Here is a 25,625-nt window from a genome sequence, read left to right as displayed (position 1 = left end):
TGCTTGTCTACAACCCACATACTTGTGATCTGAGCATGTGTCATTGATTCTTGGGCCTTAGCTTCCTCAGGACCTCTTATATTTTATAAACATGACCCCAAAGGGTTGTTATTCAGATTAAATGATATGATACAAATGTATACTCTATAAAGTGTTATATAAATGTTAAATGTATGTAATCATTATTACCTACTTAAATTTGACTAATGTAGGAAAGGCATGTGTGTGCTTGTGCACTTAACCCAAGAACATTCAACTATTCTCTGCTACTCCCTCTTCAAACTCTCCTGAAGTATAATTAATTACATAGCCTAATCATTGTGCAAATGAGATTCCAATTGCTATCATAGCCATGTACCTACCATATCTTGGATCCTCCAATTTATTCAAATTGAAGAATTTCTTTCCTGGTTGTACAGGATCCAGCGGCTCAGCAAGGTGTGCAAATGGGTTGCTCATGATGACTGATGGCCACGTATTCCTGAAAAGAAAAGAGAACATTTAAACTCTTCTTTTGAAGCTGGACCTCATTTATACTGACAAGCATTTACCCTTTTCAACAATTTCAGTACACATTCACTTAAAGAAATCATTTGTTATCTTTTTGAAGTAGGAGGATAGTGGAAGGTAAATGAATACAAGAATGATATTCTTAGCAAGTAAAATGGGCTTGTGAAAAGTTACTGTGAATGCTAGCCTTCACCTCTCAAGACAGCATAAAAACTCAAACTTCTTTTGCCTTATTTCTACAACTTTCCAACATTCTTCCACTGGCAGGAAAAAGTGAAATGAAGGACACATCTCATGGTCAATCTTGAATATATGAACAGACCTCTAAGCTGGTCTCATGTCCTGCATGGCAAGAGGTTACAAGCCCATAGCAGGTGACACTATGCAATTGTATAAAACTTGAACTTTGGAAGTGGAGAGTTAAGAGCAGTCATTTTCTGGTACTGTCCTGTGAATTTCCTGTTGTAACAATCTCTGCAGCATTTTGAATATACTTGAATGTCATAGTTAGAAGCCTTCCCGATTCATTTTTGCAGATGGTGGCAATGGTGCATTGACATCAGGGAATGTTTAAAGCAGGGGTCCCCAAGTCCCAGACGGCAGACCAGTATCAGTCCGTGACCTGTTAGGAGCCAGGCCATATAGCAGGAGGTGAGCAGCGGGCAGGTGATGCAGCATTAAAGGCCTGAGCTCACCTCCCATCAGACCACTAGATTCTCATTGGAGCACAAACCCTACTGTGAACTGCGCATGCGAATCTAACTAATGCCCAACAATCTGAGGTGAGGTGGAACAGAATAGTTTCATCCCGAAACCATCCCCTACCCCAATCCATGGAAAACTTGTCTTCTATGAAACCGGTTTCTGGTGCCAAAAGGTTGGGGACTGCTGGTGTCACTCGTGTCCGTGTGAAGAGACCACAAAACAGGCTTTGTGTGAGCAACAAGGCTATTTATTTCACTGGGTGCAGGGGGGCTGAGTCTGAAAAGAGAGTCAATGTACATCCAGATATGTACGTGCAGGTCACAGGGGATATGATGGCTTAGCTTTGGCTCAGAGGCCTGACAGTTGGTTTAAAGTACACTATGATGGCATAAAGGCCCCAACTCCGCAGATGGGTTTGGAGGGGGACCCTCTACCCCATCTCTGGGCAGAAGTTCTCATGTATCTTTTTATAAACAAGGGAAGATGCCATTCTTTTCACCATATGGAAAAATGGCTATTTCAAATCATTTAACTATCCATCTTAGAGCAAAACACACTGGGGCGGGAGTCAGAAGGCTTGCTTTCTGGTCCTACCTCTTGGACAAAAAATTTTTGTATCAATCGATTCCTCAATATTCTTAATTTTAGGATATATTAGAATAGCTAACATTTCCCTGTTTAATCCCAGGGTTTTTATAAGTAAACATTTAAATATTTAACATGTTTATGAAATGACTGATATAAAATAATATATAACTGTAAAATGAAAAAAAAAAAAAACCCCACCATGGATAAAGGAAAGGACTGAGGGGATAGAAGGTTGGAAGTGTGCTTTGTCTCTATAGACAGGCCCCTATCCTCACAGGACACAAAAGGGACTGGGCTTCTTTTAAGAGGCCTGGGACCTAGAAATCAGGACTGGGAGGAAAGCTTAGTTTTTACTATGTTTCTTTTAGTATTGTTTGCATTTTTAACCATGTACACACTCAATTTTTTAAAAAATAGCTAAAAATTTAAAAGAAATAGATACTTGCACATCTCCTCTGGCCAAAGTCTGGTAGGTAGTAGGTAGTTCTGGGGAGAAGCAGTTGATTGAGAAGCAGCCTGTGTCTTCCTGGATTGCTAGTGCAGGAGGTGGGAGGACATGCCAGAGGTACTGGTAATGGGCGCAAGACACTGAAGAGGAGACAGCCAGGCTGTTTGCCCAGCACCTCTTTCCTGGGAACTGCTTCTCCCACCTAGTCTCACATGCTGTATGCAGCAGCTGCCATTTGGTGGGAGAGAGGAAAGGTGTCTGACCCAATCTGGCCCAATCAACTTCCTTCTCTGGGGGTTCTGGAACTGAAACTAAAGAATGGGCAGCAAAGGCTACTGGAATACACCGTAACTGTGTTTATAAAAATATGTACCTTAGGCCATCTGCATTAGAATTATCCAGGAATCTTTCTTGTGAAAAATATAGATTCCTGATTATCCCCTCCCCACCCACTGAACCTGTTCAAGCGTCTAGGTGATTCCAACACATGTTCAGCTTGAGAATCATTGGTGGGCGCCATGGAGTGTCACCAGGTGAGGCACTTAACACTTAATTCAGGAAGCAGAGAGGCAGCAGAGAAGATACCGAAAAAGGGAGGGCACATTCTAAAACAGGAGTCACAATCAAAATGCCTCCAGGGCTCAGAAAGAGACCTGTGCACGTGAGGCAGGCTGCACAGGGACTAAAGACCCTGGGTGATCTGTGCCCATCTAAAGGGGCAGAGACCACCTGGCTCCAGCCGAGAGGGTATGAAGGAATGCTTGCCCAGTGTTGAGAGATCATCTAATTTTCCAAGTGAGACTGGTAATCTAGATTTTTATATGAACTCTTGACTTATAAAAGTTGGCAACTAATTTTTTCTAAACTGTGTGGGTCTGTGGCATGATGGCAAAACCAAACACACCTGTGGGCCCTGTTCTACCAGCGGTGACAGGTAAGCAGGTGGGCAAGTGCATGGCAGAAACTGAAATGGAAAAAAGGGGTGGATGGATTAAAAGCTGAAGAGGCAAAATTTAGAGAAAATGGCTGCTAGGTGAATGGGAGAAAACCTATGGGGAGAAGAAATAAGGCTGAACTCCAGGCATGGAGGATTGACGGCTATTGGGACTGTTTTGGGAGGGAAGATGGTGGCTTTAGTTTTTGAGGTGAGAGTGCATGTAAGATAAAGTGCCACACAAATTCAAGAGATTTGTGACTAATTCTCACTCAACGAGCAGCCAATCAGGAGGGGGGAAAACCCTGTAAATAAGAAACCTGCTGGCCTGTCCGCAGAAGGAGAAGTTTACAAATCTGTGGGCTCAGAAAATGAAACTAGTAATTCCACTGGCTGAAATTCTGAATATATTTAAAAAGGCAACAGTGCTACTCTCCCTTTCATTTGTCACCCATGCTATACTCCCCAGACTTACCTTTTCCACCCTCAAACAGTAGCAACGGCAACAATAAAACTGCTATTTTCCTGACTGGAAAAACAGAAGACTATCTCCACAGAAGCCAGAGTCTCTGCAGGCAGGGGAAGCTGTGGGAAACGCACACGGGACTGAGCAAGATGGGTCAATCACCTCTTTAAATGGCCTTAAGTGTCCGAATCATCCTATCTCTGTGTCGAGTCCTAAAGGAGCCAGATGCCCCAAGTCTGCCAAAATTTTTGGCAGTTGTTTATTTGTACCCATATTTGCCATTATGCAGTGGGGACCAAATGTGTCAATTTACTTCCCTGTAGCTACAAATGTCTGGGCCATAACACAAGAAGCCCCACATGATTCCTGCTACTCCCACCACCCTACAAAGTCAGCTGGTATTTTACGATGGATATAGTGACCAATATGTTAGCTCTTGGAGAAAATGGTTTGTTTTAAAGCACACTACCATCTGCCTCCCTTTATCCTTGGAAGCTAGATAACTGTCTAGTTTCACTATATTAAGGAAGTAAATTCTATCTGCGGAAGGGAAGAGAAGAACCAGTTAGTTATACCAGCACATGCCAAGTGCTTTACACCGTCTTCTCTACCTGGCAACATCTCCATAAATGAAATCATATCATTATTCCCATTTTACAGATGAGGATACTGCAGCTCAGAGGGATGAAAAACTTTGCCTAACAGCATACACCAAGTAAGAGGCAGAGCTAGGTTTCAAACCCTGGCTCTTTCGGCCACCCTACACCACCTCTCTACATGCAGCCACCCTGCTCTGATGATGCCGCTGTTGGAGGTCACCCGCCAGCCCCTAAAGCTGGGAAAGTCATGGGCAATCCTCGCACAAGAGACTCAGTTTTGAATGCTGCAGTTGCCTTTACTTCTTTCCAGGGGGCCCCCTTGCAATCAGGTCTGAGCCAGGCACTGTCACCTGTCTCCTGCCACTTTGTGCTGAGCCACAGGTCAGTAGAAAGTAACAGCAGCTCCATTTGGGCAACCAAAGACTAACTTTGTTTGGAAAACAGGCCCTCCATACAAGCCTAGAGGACTCTGGAATTTGGAGCCACTTTAAGGTTCCACCCATACTATCACTTGTCTCAAATCTCCTGGTTTAGTAACTCCAAGAGAAAGCCAAAAACAATCATGTTTCAAAGAGGTGTGAGAAGAAAGATCTTTGGCTGGGTAATGGGTCTAGATCCAGAGAAGAATCCAGGCATCAGGCCTCCTATGCCTGCCTTTCCCTGGCCAGACACTCATCCCATCCCTAATCCTTGAATATTATCACTGATCCTTCAGGCTCCAAAAATAACCCCAACATCTGGGGTTTCATCTAGGAACCCCACCATTGGCCAGGAAGCCCTCCCTATGTCCCACATCCACATAAAGCACAGGTCCCACTCTTTCAATTCCTTTCTTATCTCCCACTCTCTCCTCCTGCTGCTTTGTTCGTGGCTCTTTTCTGTTTTATCTGATCTTCATTCAACAATAAAGGATAGGAATGAACAAACGAAGACAGCTAATGTGGATTTTTTTGGAGGTGGCGGGGTATCTAAATATATACAGTGTTTTTCTTTTTCGAAAGAGGGAAGAGTTAGCATATATCACACTATTTGGGGTTGCTGCTTTCTTTGTCCTATAGAATGAGATGATACTGCATGGTGGCAAGAAGAAAAAAGAAAAAAAAAAAGGAAGGAAGGAATGGGAAATGGTATCTTTTAAAGCACAAGGTGGGGGCAATTATTCAGAACTTCTCCCTCCGGGACGCTTGTCAGAATGCTGAGGATGGCTGAACACTTGTCCCTGGCCACTGAATCAAGTAAGACAGATGAACAGTTCTTATACAAAAGGAGTAAAAATGGAGCTACTGTATCTGAAACCCTTGACTACATGTAGTTCACATTCTGAAAGTCAAGATAATTATTTGGTAGAGAAACAGTGTCTTTCAAAGCTAACCCATCCTGAAATACTAGCTGGGTGACTTGTACAGGGTCATGATTAGCACAGGTACACTCTATGCATGCAAGAGTAGGGGTAGGCGTGGACGGTCTGACACCAGATTTTTAAAGTAGGTCACTAAAAAATAACAAATATTAGGCAAAGGCAGGCAGAACTAGGGTAAGACATTTAATAAATAAGTCATGCTCCCAGTAAAAGGGTGGGAGGAGTGAAGAGCTGGGGTTCTTCCCCAACCACAGTCTTGCTACCAACTGACCTTTGGCTCAATGGAGGACACTTGCAGGTGCCTTGGTGTGGTGCCTTTTGTGCATACATGGCATGGCACTAAGGCATGGCACCAACCTGTCACCATTCCCTAGGGACACCTTAACTTTAGGTGCTAAGGAGGTAATGAGACAGAGAATGTTGAGTTTTTGGTAAAGAGCCTTAGCAATCATATGGCATTCCTCCGAGGAAGACAGAGAAGCCCTGAAAAGCAACTGACTGCCTAGGGTCACAGGACTCATTAGTGGGAAAACCAGGAGAAGAAAAAAAAACAACTGAGTTTCCCTCCAATGAAATGCAAATTTCCCTCAGGGAGAAAAAAAAAAAAAGCTTAAAATCTTTCATAGGTAGAGTTGAAAAAAGTACTACTTAGGTGTATCACAGTCTTTTGGTGCTTCTGTGATGTTAGTTCTATAATCACTCACTAAAACTTCCATGTGTTTCAGAATTCCAGAGAACTGACAGCTAAACTTTGGAAAAACAACTTAAGTTTAGGTTTCTGATGATCTGCCCTGGGTGCCACTTTTTTCCAAAAGACACACTAAGGGCAAATCAATTTTACTGACACAATATTGAATATACAATCCTTTACTCAGATTCAAGATAAAAAATGTTAGTAAAGGTTCACATTAAAGGATATGAGAATTTTAAAGTTGCAAAATAATATATATATATGTATATACTAGGATCTGATTTAAGTGAAAAAAAAAAAACAACTTCAAGATCATTAGTGTATAGTCATTCATACATACACACCATTGCATATGCAAATGTGCAAAAAAGAAAGACATAAAGTTAACATGGATTACAAATAGAATAACACATTGTATATAAGGGAGACTTTAGCTTTCTATGTTTTATACCCCTGTATTATTCAAATTCTATTTTTGATAAGCATGCATTCATTTACTACTTCTTAAAATACTGGAGCAATCACTTAAACTTTGTACATAAATACCTATACTAGCAGCTCTATAAAATGAGAACTTGACTTCAGCAATAACCTTTGAAAGAAAGAATTGTTCATAAAGTTCCTGGAACTACAAGTGCAGGTCTTTCTTTAATAATGACTAGTGAAGATGTATTTAAATTTATGACTATAACTCCAGATAAAGTCTACTTTGCTCCCCTCAATATGTTCTTTGATATCCACCAACAGAGAGAAAGAGCTGTGAAGAGAATCCCTGAATGGCTCAAATTTAGCCTTAGATGAACAGTGCCACACCTCATTTGAGTCAAACAGGCTAATCCAAGTGGGGCCCTCCCTTCCCACCCCAACCCCAGCTCCCTTTCCAATCTCACAGCAGGATACCAAATTTGTTACTGAACCACATCTTCTTGGGTAGTGATAACTTTAAAAAATATTACACTAAGAAATAGATACGGCCAGGCACAGTGGCTCAAGCCTGTAATCCCAGCACTTTAGGAGGTCAAGATGGGCGGATCACCTCAGGTCAGGAGTTTGAGACCAGCCTGGCCAATGTGGTGAAACCCTCTCTCTACTAAAAGTACAAAAATTAGCCAGGTATGGTAGCATACACCTGTAGTCCCAGCAGGAGGCTGAGGCAGAAGAATTATTCAAACCCGGCAGGCGGAGGTTGCAGTGAGCCAAGATCACGCCATTGCACTCCAGCCTGGGTGACAAAGCGAGACTCTAACTCAAGAAAAAAAGAAAAAGAAAAAGAAAGAAAGAAAAAAAAATTGATGCTCACTGTAGAAACAACAGAAAATGCAGGTGAGCAAAAAGAACAAAATAAAATCCTTCGTAATATCATGATTTAGAGTTTCATTTACCATAACTTTTAAATGCATTTGAATTTTTCAAAAAAAAAAAAAATGGACTAGACCTCACATTGTTTTGCAAATTGCTTTTTTTCCACTCAACAATAAACCTCAAATATCTTAATAGGACAATCGTGTGATTTTTACAGCACTTTTAACTATACCATAAACATCTATCCTTCAGCTATATAACAATTTCCCTATTATTAAAAGACTTAGGTCATTTCCAAGTACTAGCATTCAAACAATGATGCCTTGTATACTCACATCGTTCGTAGGTCCTTAAATCATTTCTTTTAAACAAATTTCTAGCTTTCAGTTCCTAGAAGACAGCTGAGTGAAAGGATCTGCACATCACCAGGATGCCTGGAAAAGGCTGTACCAATTTTACCACCCTTCTCCGAGGCAGTGAGCGGAGGTACTCAAACCAGGCAACCAAATTCATATTTACCGTTTGCTAAGTTGAGACATTAAAAAGCCAATCTTGGTATTTATTTAATAGTTAGTTAAATTGAGTAATTTTCCATCTGTCTGTTAGACATCTAAATTTCTTCTTTTGTAAACTGCCTGTCTGCCAGACAGGTCAAACTGAGTAACACTAAGATGACCTCTGCTGATCAAATGTTCTCATCTCCAAGGGGACTTAACTGAGCTATTAATGTGGATGCCTCAGCTCTGTAACTCTGGAGAGACTGAAACTGTCTTTGGCCTCTACTTGGTCTTGAGATATGGTCAACATTTCCCTTTATGTGAATGACAAACAGCCCTAAAATCTGTTGACAATTTGACCCCATGCTTGGGTGCACTGTGAGCCTAGTGAACTATAGCAAGGAAAGGGGATGATTATCTTAAATCATGGACAAAATCCTATTTGGGGCAGTACATTTTGCTTATGAGTAACTCTACATTAAAATTTAAATATTAGGTTGGCAGCTATTTTCTTTCAGCATTTAGAAATATCAATCTGGGTTGACGCAGTGGCTCATGCCTGGAATCCCAGCAATTTGGGAGGCCAACGTGGGTGGATTGCTTGAGCCCAGGAGTTTGAGACCAGCCTGGGCAACATAGCAAGACCATGTCTCTACAAAAAAGTGAAAAAACTAGCCAGTCATGGTGTCCCACACCTGTAGTCTCAGCTACTCGGGAGGCTGAGGTGGGAGGATCACTGGAGCCTGGAAGATTGAGGCTGCAGTGAGCTGTGATTGTGCCACTGCATTCCAGTCTGGGTAACACATCAAGACTGTCAAAAAAGAAAAAAGAAAAGAAAAGAAAAGAAAGAAAAGAAAAAACAAAAAAAAGAAATTCCGAACCCTAGCAGCAATCCTTGCAAACAGGTTTTGTGAGGGAGACTGCACACAGCATATGGATGGATGCTAAACCATCACTCTTGCTAGAAAACCATGTCAGACCATACACCCACCCAGCTGACAGGGAGTGATTCAACAGTAGCATTCAAGAGGAGTGCTATGTGATGATGTTTATCTATCATAGCCAGATTTGTAGAGATGTTTGGAACAGTCGACTTACTTTAAGCTAAATGCCAAGGATCAGAAAAAATAAGATTCTCCTTTTAGGGTCTCCACCCCATCTTTGGAATATATAAGTCTATGAATTTGCTACTTGTGTTATCAAAGTTTAATTTTCCTAAGATAATTAAATATTATACTTAATTACCTTATGATACAGACAGAGGCATAGATATTAATGGGTCCCACAAGCAAGCGCAGGATTTCCACACAGCAGCAGGAGGATCACAGGAGACGAACAAACCCAGGCAGCAGAACTGTCAGCAGTGGGCTGGAGAGGATGAGGGTTTGTTTTTTGGTTTGTTTGTTTTGGGGGTACATATCAGTTTCCAGGGGAGCTTGTATAGTTTGAAAGAGCCTTCAGACAATCAACTGAGAATCATCTCTCTAAATCTAACCATCTAGTCTAAAGTACTGGCAGCACATCCCCCGATCCTTTTTTTTGGGCTATCTAAAGACACACAAGAGTGGATTTAAAAAAATCTATGCAAACAAGAGAAAAAGATTTCTCCTGTATTTTATGTGGTTTGCCCATCTGTTTTCCTCTCCTCCCACACCTTCTGAAATATACCTGTCTTGAACTGCCATGGCTTCCAACTCTAAAGTCAAAGTACTATCACTGCATCTCTAAGGTTCATTGCAGTTCATTAAAAAGGTTAGCTATATTTCATTTCCATTTAAACAGAAATTAATTGGCCCCACTCCTAAACTAACTTTTGTGTATCTAAACATCATGCTACTTATAAACAATATTTTTGTCAAAAGTAAAATTCCAAGGATATCTATGTGAATATAAACAACACTGAGCTCAGAATCATCATGGCCAGCAATATCACCCAGGCTTGTCAACTGGGTTCTTTCATAAGAGGAGAGCTAGAAATATTAATTCTTTGTTTTATTTAATGTGGATGCATCTGGGAAACTGCACTAAATATCTCTGAATTTTCCAAGAAACCAGGTCATCTCTTCAATTATTTTAGCTGGTCATAAAACAAAAACCTCTTAAATGTGATACTTGCAACTAGAAAAACTTTGAAGGAGAAGTCATATGAGCAATTATCTATTTTTTGGAGAGAAACTGGGGGGAAAAGAGTGGTGCAGAAAGAATGGATTTAACAATATAACCACCTATGTGAACACGTTTTTCTTGAGCACTAAGCATGTGCAAGGCGCACCATATGCTACAGAGAAGAACAAAATTCTGCCTCTATATCAGAAAGCTTTGCCATCTCAGAGCAGCTTGTCTCTTCTTGCTCAAATTTTAAGTTAGTGGTCTATCTTCATTCAGTCTTGTCTCATCCTGGATAACTAACCAGAATGTGCTATATACATGTCAAGATTAAAAAAAGAAAAAAACTTAAATGGTCTTTAAATGATGGTTTTATTTTGAATTAGCCATAAAATGTTTCTGTGCCTCAGTTTCCCAATCTATAAATAAGGTTGGTTAATGATCTAAAAAGTCCGTTCTAAGTGAAAAATATTCAATGATTCATTCATTCACATTTATGTTAACTGTCTATTATGTGCCAGGAACTGTTTTAGGTCCTGGGGATACATCAGTGAACAACAGAGTCCCTGCCCTCATAGTACTTCCATTTTAATGGAAGGAGACAGACTAAACAAATAAATAAATATACAAACAGAATGCCAGATGCTGACCCATTCTATAGATAAAGCAGGGCAAGAGCAGTAGAAAGTACACGGGCTTTGGGGAGTCAGTGATCAAAGAAGGCCTCACTGATGTTCAGCCACTGTGCCATTCAGGGAGGGGTAAGCTCACGTGCAAAGGTCCTGAGGTGGGGGCATGCCTAGTGGGTCTAAGGAAGGCCAAGGAGACCAGGGTGAGTGAAGGCAAATAACGGGAAGACAGAAAAGGCAAAAGGTAGCAGCGGCCAGACCACATGAGGCTCTTCAGCCAATTCTGATGTTGGAAATCTATAAGCCAGGTGTACAGCTAGATGTTTGTAGTTTATCAAAGTCGCTACTGTGAGGACTTTGATAAAGACAGTAATAAAGTGGCCACAGTAGGGATTTTGATAAAGACAAACTACAAAGCCCTAACTGTACATCTGGTTTGGACTATAGATTTCCAACATTAAAAATTCATTAAAGTTTGATATGAAATTAGCTCATATATGAAAATATTAGATTGCACTTAAAAAGTAGTTACTTCCTCAAGTCTAACCCTGTTTCCCTGAATTTCATTATTAAGTAACACTGGAAATTCTCAGGATGTATCACAAAAATGATCATGACTCACTCGGCAGATGTGCACAGCCATTGCCAAAAACAACAGGACTTGGGGAACCAGGGCCATGCTATAACAACGCCTGACCAGGCAGCCCCTGCCTCTTGAGGGCTCCCCCAGTTCTGGGCTCACTGACCAAGAAGGGGCAGAGCATCACATGCAACTCTTAAAGATAAAGACTTAACACATACTGTAAGCTCATTTTAAATTAGTTGCAGCAGCTCAAACTCAACGGAAATATTCACTTTTACTTTTTAGTGTCACTGTGGGCCAATATAAGCAGAGTTTCATAAAAAGTCTTAGTGAACTTCGACATTTATAAATTCCAGAGACAGGCTGAGAAAGAAAGTCACCAAGGGGTCATGAAACATTTGGCAAGAAAGTAAAGGAAGAAGTGGGGACATTGTCCTGAGAACCCGGCATCTGACCCGGCCCTGAGCCTGACCTCATCCTCTCCTCCTTGAGGTCTTCCTCAGCCCCTTCTCAGAATGTGGGCCCCCTACCCTGCAGCTCCCCATGGTCACCAGTGGGGTGTAGTACATGACACCTGCAGAGATCCCAACTAAGCCCTACTGCATGTAAGTTTTTTGGTTTTTTGGTTTTTTTTGAGACAGGGTCTCACTCTGTCACCCAGGCTGGAGTGCAGTGGCACAATCTTGGCTCACTGCAACCTCCGCCTCCCAGGTTCAAGTGATTCTCTGGCCTCAGCCTCCAGAGTTGCTGGGATTACAGGTGCCCACTGCCACGCCTGGCTAATCTTTGTATTTTTAGTAGAGACGGGGTTTCACCACGTTGGCCAGCTGGTCTCAAACTTCTGACCTCAAGCGATCCATCCATCTTGGCCACCCAAAGTGCTGGGGTTATAGGTATGAGCCACCGCACACAGCCTGCATTTATGTTTTAAGAGGAGGAGAAGTAGTGGGTGGAGACAGCTATACTTTCAAAAAAAAGTATTACAAAGCAAGTCCAGTTGAGATCCAATCTTTAAGAAAGCTGCATGATTTCCTCAGGCTCCTGAACTCATTTCACAGACTGTGGCAACAAACTTTTCTAACTCGAACTTCAGGAATTAGGAATTAGAAAAAAAGGACGTCACCACAAGAGACCGGGTGTCTGGCTGCCAGAGGTCTTATAGGGCCATCTTTACCTCTGTGAATTCACCAAGTGTCTGAGGACACCTATCCCCACCCCCTCACCAACCTGGTCTCATCAGGGCTGACTGAACTCAGGGATTACGACTCATGCTAATAAAATTCTCAGAGCTCAATATGTAAACCCATATATTTACTGATTTTACTTAAGAAAGGCAACTGTCAGGAGGACCTGAGGCCCTATTTCTGACCAGCACATTCCTTCCCCGCAGCAGGATAGAAGGACGTTAGGAGCTGCAAATCTGAAGCCAGATGTAGGCGTGCTGAGAGAGGGAACCGGAACACAAACCCAAGTCCATCAGACTGCAGAGCCCAACTCTGAAGCAGCTGCTTCCATCCCAGTGACTCCCACAATGGCATGGCTGCTCTATTTCATTGGGTTGAAGGAGTGACAAATACTAAAGCAGCATTAGACCTTGATACTTCTGAGACCTGGGCCTTTCTACGTTGTCTGTGGGAAGAGACTGGTGTGGATTCATTCATACACACGACATTTACAGACCTGGAATGAAGGGATAAAGTCCCCATCCTCCTTCAGATGCTCAGACTGAGAACGGAGACTGTGCAGGACAAATCAGAACATCATGCAGCCCATGCTACAGGTGTGGTGGATGAGGGCTGATAAAGAACCGTCAGGGGAAAGCACCTAATCCAACATCAGAGCATCGGAGGGGGAGAGAAAGGCCTCTAGGGAGAGGTGACACCATGCATAAACTTCCCAGAAGTTTATGAAAGAGGAAGCTGGCAGATGAAACAATACATTAAAGGCAAAAAAGTGTGACACTGCGGGAATCATACAGTTATTGCAGATGGATAAGGTACAAGGCACATGTTGGGGAGAGCTAAGAAACAAGGGATGGAGCAAGGTCCAGGTTGCTGCAAGGTTTGAATTTTTACCAAAGGTAAGGAGGCACTATTAAAGGATTCTGAGCTGTAATCTTTAAGACCAGATTTGATTTTCAGAGATCATGCTGGTAGGGGTGTAGACTGACTCAGGGAAAGGATGCCAGACTGGTGTCAGGGATGCAGGTTACAGTGCTATTACAGTCATCAAGACAAGGCAATGAGGAGGTACAGGAGGGAACAAATCCAGGGAGAGTTATGAAAGCAGGACAGGCTGGGGTAGGCGAGGAAAAAAGAGAGGTCTCGAATAGCTTCTATGTTTCTCATTTGGGCAAACTGGCAGAGCCAATGAACAAGATGGGAACTGGGATGTTGGTTTTAGACATGGTGGATCTGGGATAAGATGTCCAGCGGGCAGGGGCATATATGGGCCTGGAACTTAGCAGGTTGGACTGGGACAGAAGCTGGGAAGAACAGCAGCAATGTTTAGGCATTATCCCATGTGTGCCAGGTCATTTTAGAAGCTCAGCAGCCTGGAGACACGTGATGAGTACCTGTGGGGTGCCACGCATCTAATCCAATTCCTCTAATGCAGACCCTTGGCAACTCTGTAACAAGGGCATCACCATCCCATTTTACATGAGAGAAGACAGGATCTGAGGGGTTAAGTATCTTGCCATGGTCTCATGGCTGGTAAGTGACCAAACTGGGAGTCAAACTCAGGCTCCTGATGTCAGAACCAACTCTCTTGCAACATGCTCCTCCCAACAGGCTGCACAAGTGATATCATTTTACAGTCACTTAACATATTGAGATCCAAAAAAGCAAATGCATTTAAAAAAAATAAATCTAATTTTAAAACAATCTCCAAGCTCTAAAGCACTTATATGGGGACGAGATGATAAACCTCATGTTCCCCAAAACATCCTTGATTTTGGCAAAATTTGTATGATAGATAACTTTTAAAGAATGGGTTGATGTAAATAATACAGGCATTATCCGCTCTCAGGAAGAGACTGATTTCTTATCTAAGAAAATAAGGGTTTCTGAAACATAACATCCTTAAAACCAATCCTGAGGCTAGTTTTGATTCTGCCATTAATCAAAATTGTACCTTTCAAATGTCTGCCCAGCATAGCTCTTGTACATAGCAGATTCTTGGCAATGGCTTACATATCTTATCTGTTCTAAACCAAAAATTCAAACCTGGTGATCATGTAGGAGGATTCTTTCCTAGACTGACACCTCTTCTTCATGAACTATGTCACAAATTGCAACTTGCTTTGTAATTCCACAATAGCAGTTATAGAAACGATGACGAGGACGTTGAATAATTAAGTGTTCCATACATGTCTGTTTTGTGAGCAGTGGCCCAGGCAAGTTACACTATCCCAAGATGGGCTTGCCCAGGATTCTCCTTAGATCAAGACAAGAGAATGAGAGAGAACCACACCAGCACTCATGTACAGACAGCCTTACTAATTCTTCCAAGGTGGATTAATTTTTGACACCAAAGATAACAGAACATGAGGAATCTGAGGAACAACTGGCTTCGAGAGTGTGATATTGTTTCAATAGGCCTATGGCATTAAGGGGCACAAGAACCTGTTCTGTCTCCCAAAGACAGGCTTAGATGCTTTTGCATCTTCACATATTCGCAACATCTAATCCCAAAGACTCTTGGTTTCCAATTGATTCTTAAAGGTCAGTCTTTGCCACCTGCTGCTGAGGGTAAGATTTCCTCTATATTCTTAAACCTCAGTTTACTTCTTTGCAGATTTTAGGTAACAATGTCTGTCTGCACTGCTCTGCCCAGATGACAAGGGCTGCTGGGATCATTAAACGAGGTAACACACGAAAGCACTGCATATTCTGGGAACTATATCCCCATGAGCCACCATAATTCATGAGATTGCTATTGACTTACCTATGGTAAGCTCTAAATGTAGCCTGTTTCTTTTACTGAAGATTTAAATATACATTTTAAAACAAGTATTTAAAATACAGTCAAGAATCACTCTTATCCATACAAGTGACCCAGTATTATTCAGTTTTATTTTTTCAGGTCTTTCTCCTGGTGGGGGGCGGGAGGTGCGAGGGGATGCAGTCTACGATTAGAGAAGACCCAAAGGTTCCAGATATATTTGTGAAAAAGTGACAAAAGATCATTGAAAACGTTTTCTTTTTAGAAAGCTACCTTTTTATATTGGCTTGAATTTAAGACTCAAAAATGGCTCAAATTTAAGACTCTTTTCACCATGATTCTTTAAAATCTTTGAAAATCCAAACAGGTAAAGGAAAATTTTCTTGGTCCAGGTCATATTTGAACATTTTTCTTTTAATGTGAAATAGATTTCTTTTATTCTCAAAATTTTTCTCCAGTGAACTTAATCAACTCAAATTATTTTAGCATGTATTTCTTGAGTATCTTCTTTGCATTATGCATTGCCAAACACCAAAGAAGAAAAAAAGATAGGCACACATTCCTTCTCTTATTTGAAGACTGCAATCTAACAAGGAGACTAAGATAGGCACACAAATACAATAGGATAAGGGGCATAAGAAAACTCAAAGGAAAGAGACAGATACAAGTGGGATTCAAGAAAGGCTTTACAGAGAACTAGGAAGTGGAAGATGAATTTAGATGCACAGGCAGAGTAAAGAGCAAATAACAAAGTAGAGAAACAGGATAGCAGAGCAAGTGTTCAGGGACTGCTCAGCAGTTCAGTATGGCTGACAGCAGGGCAGAACAGTTTTAAGATTTTTGCTACAGCAGTCAATACATGCTTATTCCTAAAAGACCTAATAAGTGATTCTCATTAATTTATATAGTTGCAGATGAAGATGCCAACTCTTGCCAGAGGGAAAAAGAGATGATGTTGAAGAAAAGTACAAGGGAGGGGCCAGGCGCAGCGGCTCACGCCTGTAATCCCAGCACTTCAGGAGGCCGAGGCAGGCGGATCACCTGAAGTAAGGAGTTCGTGACCAGCCTGGCCAACGTGGTGAAACCCCCATTGCTACTAAAAATACAAAAATTAGCTGGGCGTGGTGGTGCACGCGTGTAATTCCAGCTACTTTGAGGTTGAGACAGAAGAATTGCTTGAACCCGGGAGGTGGAGGTTGGAGTGAGCTGAGGTCGTGACACTGCACTCCAGCTTGGGTGACAGTGAGACACTGTCTCAAAAAAAAAAAAAAAAAGGTATAGAGGAAACAAAATCAGCCAATTATCACTGTTCACAGTCATTGAGACTGAGGGTTTATACTCTCCTCTCCACTTTGTATGTCTGAGATTTTCCATTAAAAATAGAGAAAAGGAAAAAAAAAAAAAAAAAGAAATGAAGGCCAGTTGATCTAGGGAGACGGTCAGCTGATGGGGCCAGTTAACTGAAGTGAGAGGGCAGGCCAAGGTCAGACAGACTCTACAGGGGAAGCAGACACAGCACAATGTGACTATGTGGTCAATGTGCCTGTTTTTTGGTTCCCCAGGCCTCACACTCCTCACATTTCTCACTGCGAGAGAGTAGCTGGGGTCTGCCACCAGGTAAGCTGGTGGTAAGACTGTCTAAGAAAGATGGAGGAACTGTCCTCAACATACCAGGTGTAAACATACTGTAGAGGTTGATTTTGGTAATGACAAATGTAGTATTTATTCATGCTTGAAAACCCCAATAAGCTAAAGTAAGGAAAATCTAAAAAGCAACTGTGCTCTATCACCAAGAGAAAAGCACTCAATGTTTTGGCGTATCTGCTGCCTTCATACATGCAGGGAGGGGCACACGTGTACATATATGCACATGCTTTCTCTACTGAGAAATATAGAATCACAGGGAAATACTGCTGTGTAACATGCTTTTTTAGTTTAAAAACTATACAATAGCATTTTGTAACACCAGTGTAAAGGCTGCATAATAGCTTGCTAAGGAACACTTTGACCTAGTATTTCTAACCCTGGACAAGAGTCAAATGTTAATACTGTTAAATAAAATGTTTCAACTTGAGAGGCTCTCTCTTATTTTGTTAACATATACTAATCTTATGTATACAAGTTCAGAGCTGTGACATGACAAAGTAAGTTTTTTTTTATTGGGGGAGGAGGATGGTGGCAACATTCCTATCAAATAACTCTATTTTCCTTCCAAAAGTACAGGTTGTTGAGATTTTAGGTTTTTTAGGTTGTAAAAGCAATATATGAATGCTACAGGCTATTCTCCCTTGTAAGATAGGCACACATCTGGTATTACGAAAAGTAACAAAAGTTCTCTGGCTTCCTGCTACCTCATTCCACTGCCCAGAACTGGCTACTGGTCTGTCTTCTAAACATTCATGACGCTACTTTAAATACATGGAATGGAATATGTAATGACACATGCACACAACTTATGTACACTTAGATGTATAAATATGCATACACACAGGTATACACACAATGTACTCTACAATGTATCATATACATATATAACGAGGATTTTTTTTTTTTTTTTTTTGAGATAGGGTCTTACTCTGTTGCCCAGGCTGAAGTGCTGTGACACAATCATGGCTCACTGCAGCCTGGACCTCCCAGGTGATCTTCCTGCCTCTGCCTCCCAAGTAGCTGGGACTACAGATATGTGCCACCATACCTGGCTATTCTTTTTTTTCTGTATTTTTGGTAGAGATGGGGTTTCGCCATGTTGCCCAGGTTGGTCTTGAACTCCTGGGCTCAAGCAATCTGGCCTCTCTAAAAGTGCTGAGATTATAGGCGTGAGTCACCATGCCTAGGCCTTTCCATCCTTTTTTAACATTTCCTTTGTCTCTGCCCCTGGAACCAAGATAGCTCTTAGAGACACTACTAGTTTTTGCATAATAATACGCAAAATTCACACAATGGGTTAGACTGCAGGTCCATCCATCCCAGCATAACATCTGAGATGGCTTCAGGGAGGGAGTTAGGAATAAGACCCATATGTGGCTCTGTCCTCCAAACTTGACCACACTTGGCCTTTCTTTAAACAACCTACTATGGAGTCTTCTATGATTGATTCCAAATCCTCTACAGTTACTACTGCCTTCTATATCCATCTTGGAGACTCAAGTTTCTGGTATTCATGCATAAAGTCCTGAAGAATCTCCTTTTCCATAAAACTCTCTCTTTGAAACATGGTTCTTGTTCTGATAAGCTAGGTCAGGAGTCTGCAAACTAAGGTCAGCACTTGTTTTTGTAAATCAAGTTTGATTGGAACACAGCCATGCTCGTTTGTTTGCATATTGTCTATTGCTGCTTTCATGCTTCAACAGCAGAGCTGAGTAGCTGCAATAGAAACTGTATAACCATAACCCAAAAAGCCTAAAATGTTTCACTACCTGTCCCTTTACACAAAAAGGTTGCTGATCTATATTTTAGAATATGATGAAAACATATTTTTTTCTTATCAAAAATTTTAGAGGACTTGAATCATACACCCTATATCTAGGATCTTTGTCTAGGCTAAAGAGTCTGTTTTCTACTAAGAAAACAAACCAAAAGCACCTTAGCTCAGACAATAGCAGTGTCAGCTGGCAAAGGTTTAACAACTTGAATTCCAGGAGGAAAAAAAAACTCTGATGTAGTATTTGCTGATTTCCATGGTGTAATTATTCCCACCATGGCTTATTTCAATCTAAAAAAAGGTGTTGCCACTGAACACGGAATTAGGAAGAGATATGCACAAACGCTAGTATGCCTTGGGACACTTACTATCAATGGCCTAACTCCTCATTTTAAAGTCAAAGACATTGAGACCCAGAGAAGGTGTCTTAACCCGAGGCTGGCCCAGTGACTGGCACCAGGTTGGAGGTAATTTCCCTGTGAGTCTGGCTGCCTCCCAGGAAATTACTTCCTACGTAGAAGGAAGAGTGGGGGAAAGAAGGAAATGGAAGTTCTTTGCCAGGTACCTGGTGATACGCGTTGGTTTTTATCATCATCTTCACAGTGTGGGACTCTGGTTTCTTCAGCACATGCCTCTGAGGCACACTTTAGGTAGGGGGTACTGCTCTTCACACAGGACCAGCTTTCATGTACACTCTGACAACAGACTATCTCAATTAACCAGCAGTTATCTAAGCTATCAGACCATAATTGCCAGAAAGACAGGGACTGCATCTTTTGTGCTCACTACTTTCCTGGCATCCAGCACGTAACTGGACACATGAGAAAGAGGTGGCCAATAAAAATCTACTGAAAGAATGAAGGAATGAGACCCCATCACCAAAGTGGAATTTTTTAATACAAAGAACACAGCAGGTGCTCAGAGTTTAGATCCCATTTCCTTCTCCTGTGGACTTCTCCTTCTCACCTGTGGACTGTGCAACACACACAACATGCTCATGTGCATGCAACACTTCTCAAGTATCGGCCGTAGCATTTAAACTAATCCATCAGAGCACAAGAGGCTCTATGGATGAAGGAACAAAAGGGAGGATGGAGTCAGAAAATTTCTTCATCCCATATATATACACGTAACATCTGTCTTGAACTTGTTCTGACAAGGCACAAAGCTAAGGAAAGAGTCCCATGAAGGACCTCACCTACCACGCTGCAGGATGGTGGAAATTGCTTTTTGACAGGGGCTGAGGAAGCATCACTCAGAGTGATACACCTCTGAAAGTGGAAAGTGAAAGAACATCAAGACTGGGAATCATTATTCCAATAAACTCAAGGCTAATAACCATGCAACTGCAAACAGCAATGAACACGTGCAAGGGAAGGCAAAAGCATGCCTCCCTGTTCTTTGGGAAATAACTTCCTGACTACTTGGTAACTATCACACGAACCCCTACACACTTGGCACGGTCTTCCCATTGGTACTTTTCTGAGCCCACATGTCCTGTTTGCCACATCACTGTTGTAATCCTGATGAACAGACAGGTCAGTTCTGCAGGCACAGAAACAACCAAAGGCATGTGTGAAACCGTGCTGACTTTTCAGGAGGCTGGCAAGGTTCATCACAGCCTCACAGGGGACCTAGTACATGGTTTCCAAAGTGAGATCAAACTTGGTTCCAGATACCAGAAGTTAACACTGTCCATGGCATGGGGTGGTGAGTGTTCCCATTCAGAGGAAGGATCACAAACAAGAAGCAGGCCCAATGAATGAAGCCTCTGAAGCATCCTCAAAGTGTGGTGCAGAGAACTCCTAGGGATCTCCAAGGTCAAAAACCACTTTCATAGTAATAAAACGTTACTCGCTTTTTTTCACTCACGCATTTTCAGGAGTATACAATGGAGGTCTCAAGAGGCTACATGATATGCGATACTGCAACAGACTGCAGAAGCAGCTATCGAAATCCAGCTGTCTTCAATTATGCTTGACATCAAAGAGATTTGCAAAAATGTAAAACAATGCCATTCTTCTCAATAATTTTCTGTTTTGGAAAATATAGTTCTTTTTCATAAAAATAGGCAATATTAAGATATAATTAGCTCATTATTCTTTTTAAATGAATTATTAAATATAGTAGAAATTTCTGTCTTACACATTATAAATATGGATAGATATAACTCACATAAAAGCTCCTTAAGATACTAATTTTTAAGAGTGTAAAGGGGTACTGAGTCCCAAAAAAGTTTGGGGACTTGTGTCCTAGAGGTTGTCCCCCAGGGAAGAGAATTGTGTGTGTTGCAAGAAGGAAGATGCCATTACGATGTGCTAGCTAAACGTGGAAAAAAATGACTTGGTCATAACTGCAGCCCAAGCTCCTTTCTGGATCTCTGAATCTATCAGGGTGGGCTCTGTGTTCAAGCCTCCCACGTAAGGGTCTCTTCCCCCTCATCCCATTTTCCCTTTACCCCTTGGAGTGCATTCCCGGATCTGCCCGCACAACTTTAGCAAGCGTTTCCCTACCCAGCTAGCCGGGCCTGGGCGATGACTCCCAGCGCGGGCCTCACGGCCTCGGGGTTAGGACTCCCAGGATCGGCCGCACACCCTAGAAAAGGACTTTCAGGACAGCACGCACAGCCAAGGCTAAGAGGGTCTAGGAAAGCCATTTCCAATCCCTGGTCCCTCTCTTCGGCATGGCATAGACTGGGGACTGGGGGAACGTCAGTCGCCAGAAACACGTCCCCGATTCTCCTCTCAGCCTCCACAAGCTCGCCTCCGAGTCCCCCGGGCCGCACTGCCTCAGGCACCTCGGTAAAAGCCCGCACCGACTACCGAAGGATACAGAGTGGACGGCGCTCCCGCCTGGGGACGTGGGCCGGGCAACGTCGGTACTCACCTCCGACTGCACGGTGGGGCTCCCGCGACCGGCGCACCAGACCCAAGGAGCGGGACGCGTCCCCGTGCGCTGCGCGGTTTCAGCTGCCGCCTCCACGCTCCGCCCCCTCTCGCCCCCGGGGCCGCCGCGCGATGGGCGGAGCAGGGGCGGGACTGGCGGGCAGCGAGCCGAGGAAGGGGCGGAGCCTGCGGGCGCCCTCGCGGGCCCGGAGGACTTCGCCCGGGGCAGGAGTCGAGGGTTGCGAAAGGCTCCTCCGTAGGATCTGGGAGAGCTGATCCCTCCGCCCGGTCCGCTTCTGCCAGCCTGAGTCCTGGGACGAGGGTGTCTTGCTCACTTTGGGGCTTAGCATTCCTAACGTCCAGCCGGCGTTAGGAAGTGACCAAAGGGTAGGGAAGAAATGGAATTATTTAAAAAACATGATTTGGCCATAACTGCAGAGGTTTCATGTACTGCAGAGGTTTCATGCAGAGGTTTCATGTACGTGTGGTCACTTCGTCCGCCTCCCTTCTCACTTTGTCCCTCCCCACCCTACCCACCCTCTCCAACCTCGCCTTAATTCTTTGCGCAAAGCCTGCCAAGTGGGCATCGGAGTCACGCTGTCAGAGTAGGACTTCAGCATTTCCGTGGCAAAAGTTCTATGTGTAGATTTCCTTGGACATGTCACAACACTTTCTAATACACGATGTTCCCCGATGTGAAGTCAGAAAAATGGCTGGGAGATGGCACCAGGTGGACTTTCACAAGACCTGCTTTTCATGTTGGTTGGAGTTTTGCCCTTTTGGGTGAACGTGCGTTCAAAGAAGTGATTAGATCTTTCTAGATAAAAGGTGGTGAGTTTTTCCCGCCCAAATTATTTGGAAAGTTACTGTAGTTTTCTGAATAAGCAGCTTATAGGATGAGTAAACAATAGCCAGTACTAATAGCCCCCTGCTACCTTATACTGCCCTTCTACTCTGCACAAAGCCCTGTGATTGACTCTTTCCACGTTACTCAGTTCAGCTCTTCCAACCACCCTACAGGTAAAGAATATTACCCGTCTTTGCAGGTGTGCAATGTGCAACAGCTGAGACTCAGTCCGTAGGTTGATTTGACGCCAAAGCCTACACCTTCCCTGTCATGCTGCACTATAGGGTACATCTATCATCTAGTTATATTTAACTTTGAAATATAAATACTTATATTTATTTTGAAAGAGGAAGTAACTGTATTTCCAATATGAGAGGAGACTTTCTTCCCACCCACTTCCTAAATCCTTTCCATTCACATTAGTAATTAAATTTTCTTTGAGTCTCCACCATATGGCAGAGGTGCACCACAATCTCTGCAAAATCGTGCTCCATTCTCCTTCGGAGGTAGGGAGAGTAGGGCAAGGTGAGAGCGAGTAGAAGGCTGGGGAAGTCCGATGAGGACACATCCAGCTAGATTTCAATTCTTAATGAGGCAGCCATTCGGAAAGCGAAGTATCTAATGTTCAGTGATAACATCCATGTAACTGAGAATCCTTTGCAGTAAATAATCAAATCAGAGCTATGAAGGGAATTGAGATTTATTAGTAAGCATGCTGGCCAAAACCGTGAAGGAAATAGTTCCACATTCCCCCAGTCTGTTGCTCTTGGACGTTGTCACCAGTGACATGCAGATCGTGAATCCCAGGGCCTGTCCTCAGTTCCTGTCCTTCCTCACTGCTCTGTGGTATTTGACACGGGCGATTCGTTTTCCTTGAAATGTTAACCTCCTTTTGGCTTTTTAGCCCTACACTCTTAGGAGTCACCTCTTCCCTCTTTGGCCCCTCTTTTTTACGGTCTTTCATTACACTCTCCCCTCTTGCTTTGTATGTTTCTCCATTTGCTGAGTTTTTCTTCATCTATTTTCTCACTATGCAGACTGCCTGCCACTTCTAGCTGAAGCCTGCTATATGTCTGTCATTGGTCTTACTTAACCTTCTGACCTTCACACTCTTGATTTGCAGCCATATGTGGCAACCCCACCTGGATATTCCAAAGGCACCTGTATTAGACTGTTCTCACGCTGCTGTAAAAACTGCCTGAGACTGGGTAATTCATAGGCAAAGAGGTTTAATTGGTTTACAGTTCTGCATGCTGGGGAGGCTTCAGGAAGCTTAGAATTATGGCAGAAGGAGAAATAGGCACGTCTTACATGGCAGCAGGCGAGAGAGTGTCCTCTCAATGTACAGTGGTCCTCCTGAATGCTTTGAGGGGACTTTAGAATCCCTACATTTTTCACTGAATATATGTCTTCATACCAGAGAAAATTTGAAATAAATGTTTTGTTCCTCTTTTTTAAAAAGTTATATTCATTACAAGGAGAGGCAGTTCTTAGCCTCATCTTGGCTCCCAGTAAATATCCAACTGCTCTCCCCCATGCCCTCTTCCTACCACACCTACTATACACTTAATTTTCATGCTCTCCTAATTATTGCCTAAGGGCCTGATCCCTGAGCTGCCTTCCCAGGGAACAAGAATCCTCTGGGCAGCTGCTTACAGTTAAGCACCATTTCTCTCAATATAGCTAATAATAAAAATCACCCCCATGATCCAATCACCTCCTTCCCTCCACACATGGGATTACAATTTGCATGAGTACGCAAAGCCAAACCGTATCAGCGAAAATGGGAATTTAGTGTCTTCTCTAACCATCCTATCTCCAACCTGTCCCCTCCTATCCATCCAGTTTCTGTTTCTTCTTCATCCTAATCCCGCATCCTGAAAATGTATTTCATGATCTGTTGGGAAAGCTAAATGTTTAAAGGGTATATTGCTATGGCATATTACTATGCTCTCATAGGGTCCACCTAACAAATATTTCTGTCATGATATAAAAGGTTCTGCTAATGGCCCAGCTGAGGGCATATACTCTAGGGACCTTCAGAGAGGATGTCACCCAAGTATGTAACTGCTCAGGCACCACAGCTCTGCTCCAGGGGCCAGAGGCAAAAGGACCTTCATATGAAGGAACAGCACTGATTTAGGAGCCTTACCTGCTAGAAGGCTCTGCTGCTATAAGAAGAACCATGAAGATTCTGTCGGAGACCTGTTGAGCTCTGAGGAATGCCTCATTATATTCCACACTGACTTCAGTTGCTTGTATATGCTGGACTTCCTCAGTTTATTGAAAGGTCCTAGGAACTATCCCCAACTAACTTTGTATAATGCTTTGCAATTTATATTGCACTTTCACATACATATCATTTAATAGGAAGGAAGAGGTGTAAGAGAAAGACAGTCTAGCATAACGCTTCTAAGACCTTGGGGTACACTGAAAACACATGTGCCTGTGTTGTGCTCTTAGGAGGTTGAGTTTGATGCAGGTGGTCAAAAGACCATCCTTTGAGAAACACCAATGTTCTCTGAGTGTGGGTGTTTCTCAGATTCACCAGAGGGCACTGATTAAAAATATAGCCTCCTGTATCCTCTGCCTCCTAGAATGTCTGATTCATTAGGTCAGGGTGGGGGGTCTGTGTTCAGATTCTGAATACGCTACATTTTTACCACAGGTGATTCTGCTGTAGCATGTCCCCAGGTTGGCACCAAGGACCTGTTACCTAGAAATATACACTCCATGAGGGCAGGGGCCCATGTCAGTTTGTTCGTCATCCCTAACATGGAGTCTAGTGCATAGTAGGTGCTCAATACAAGTTTGTTGACTGACTTACTGTCAGTGTGTTTCTATTGCTTAGCCTTTGCTCTCTGTTGGCCTTTGTACTGTTCAGAGTCCTCTAGCATGGCACCGAGGGAAGACATGTGTTTGGCAATAAATGAAGTATAAAATGGTCCTCCTGAATGCTTTGAGGGGATTTTAGAATCCCTACATTTTTCACTGAATATATGTCTTCATACCAGAGAAAATTTGAAATAAATGTTTTGTTCCCCTTAAAAACAAAGTTATATTCATAGCAAGGAGGGGCAAGTCTTAGCCTCATCTTGGCTCCCGGTAA

The 25,625-nt window shown here is 42.8% G+C and overlaps 1 protein-coding gene across 5 annotated transcripts in view; it reads right to left on the bottom strand.

Annotated features, from left to right (window-relative positions):
- Window positions 1-21,776, bottom strand: part of LOC105485636 (aconitase 1) — a 109,709-nt gene extending 87,933 nt beyond the window's left edge. For 4 of the 5 annotated variants that reach the window (XR_011612671.1, XR_011612672.1, XR_011612673.1 and 1 more), the window contains exons 1-2: window positions 21,671-21,776; window positions 363-481 (exon numbers count right to left, since the gene is read on the bottom strand). Coding sequence is in view for 2 of the 5 variants with exons in the window: in XM_011747961.2 (XP_011746263.2) it covers window positions 363-459 (97 nt within the window). In the remaining 3 variants the exon portion in view is untranslated. Of the gene's footprint in view, window positions 1-362; window positions 482-3,660; window positions 3,678-21,670 lie in introns of those variants that run through there. The other variant, XM_011747962.3, reaches the window with a different exon arrangement.
- Window positions 21,777-25,625: the final 3,849 nt, after the last annotated feature.

Source organism: Macaca nemestrina, chromosome 14 (genome assembly GCF_043159975.1).
Source record: "Macaca nemestrina isolate mMacNem1 chromosome 14, mMacNem.hap1, whole genome shotgun sequence".
In the NCBI taxonomy this organism is placed as follows: domain Eukaryota; kingdom Metazoa; phylum Chordata; class Mammalia; order Primates; family Cercopithecidae; genus Macaca; species Macaca nemestrina.
This window is presented reverse-complemented; position numbering and strand designations above follow the sequence as displayed.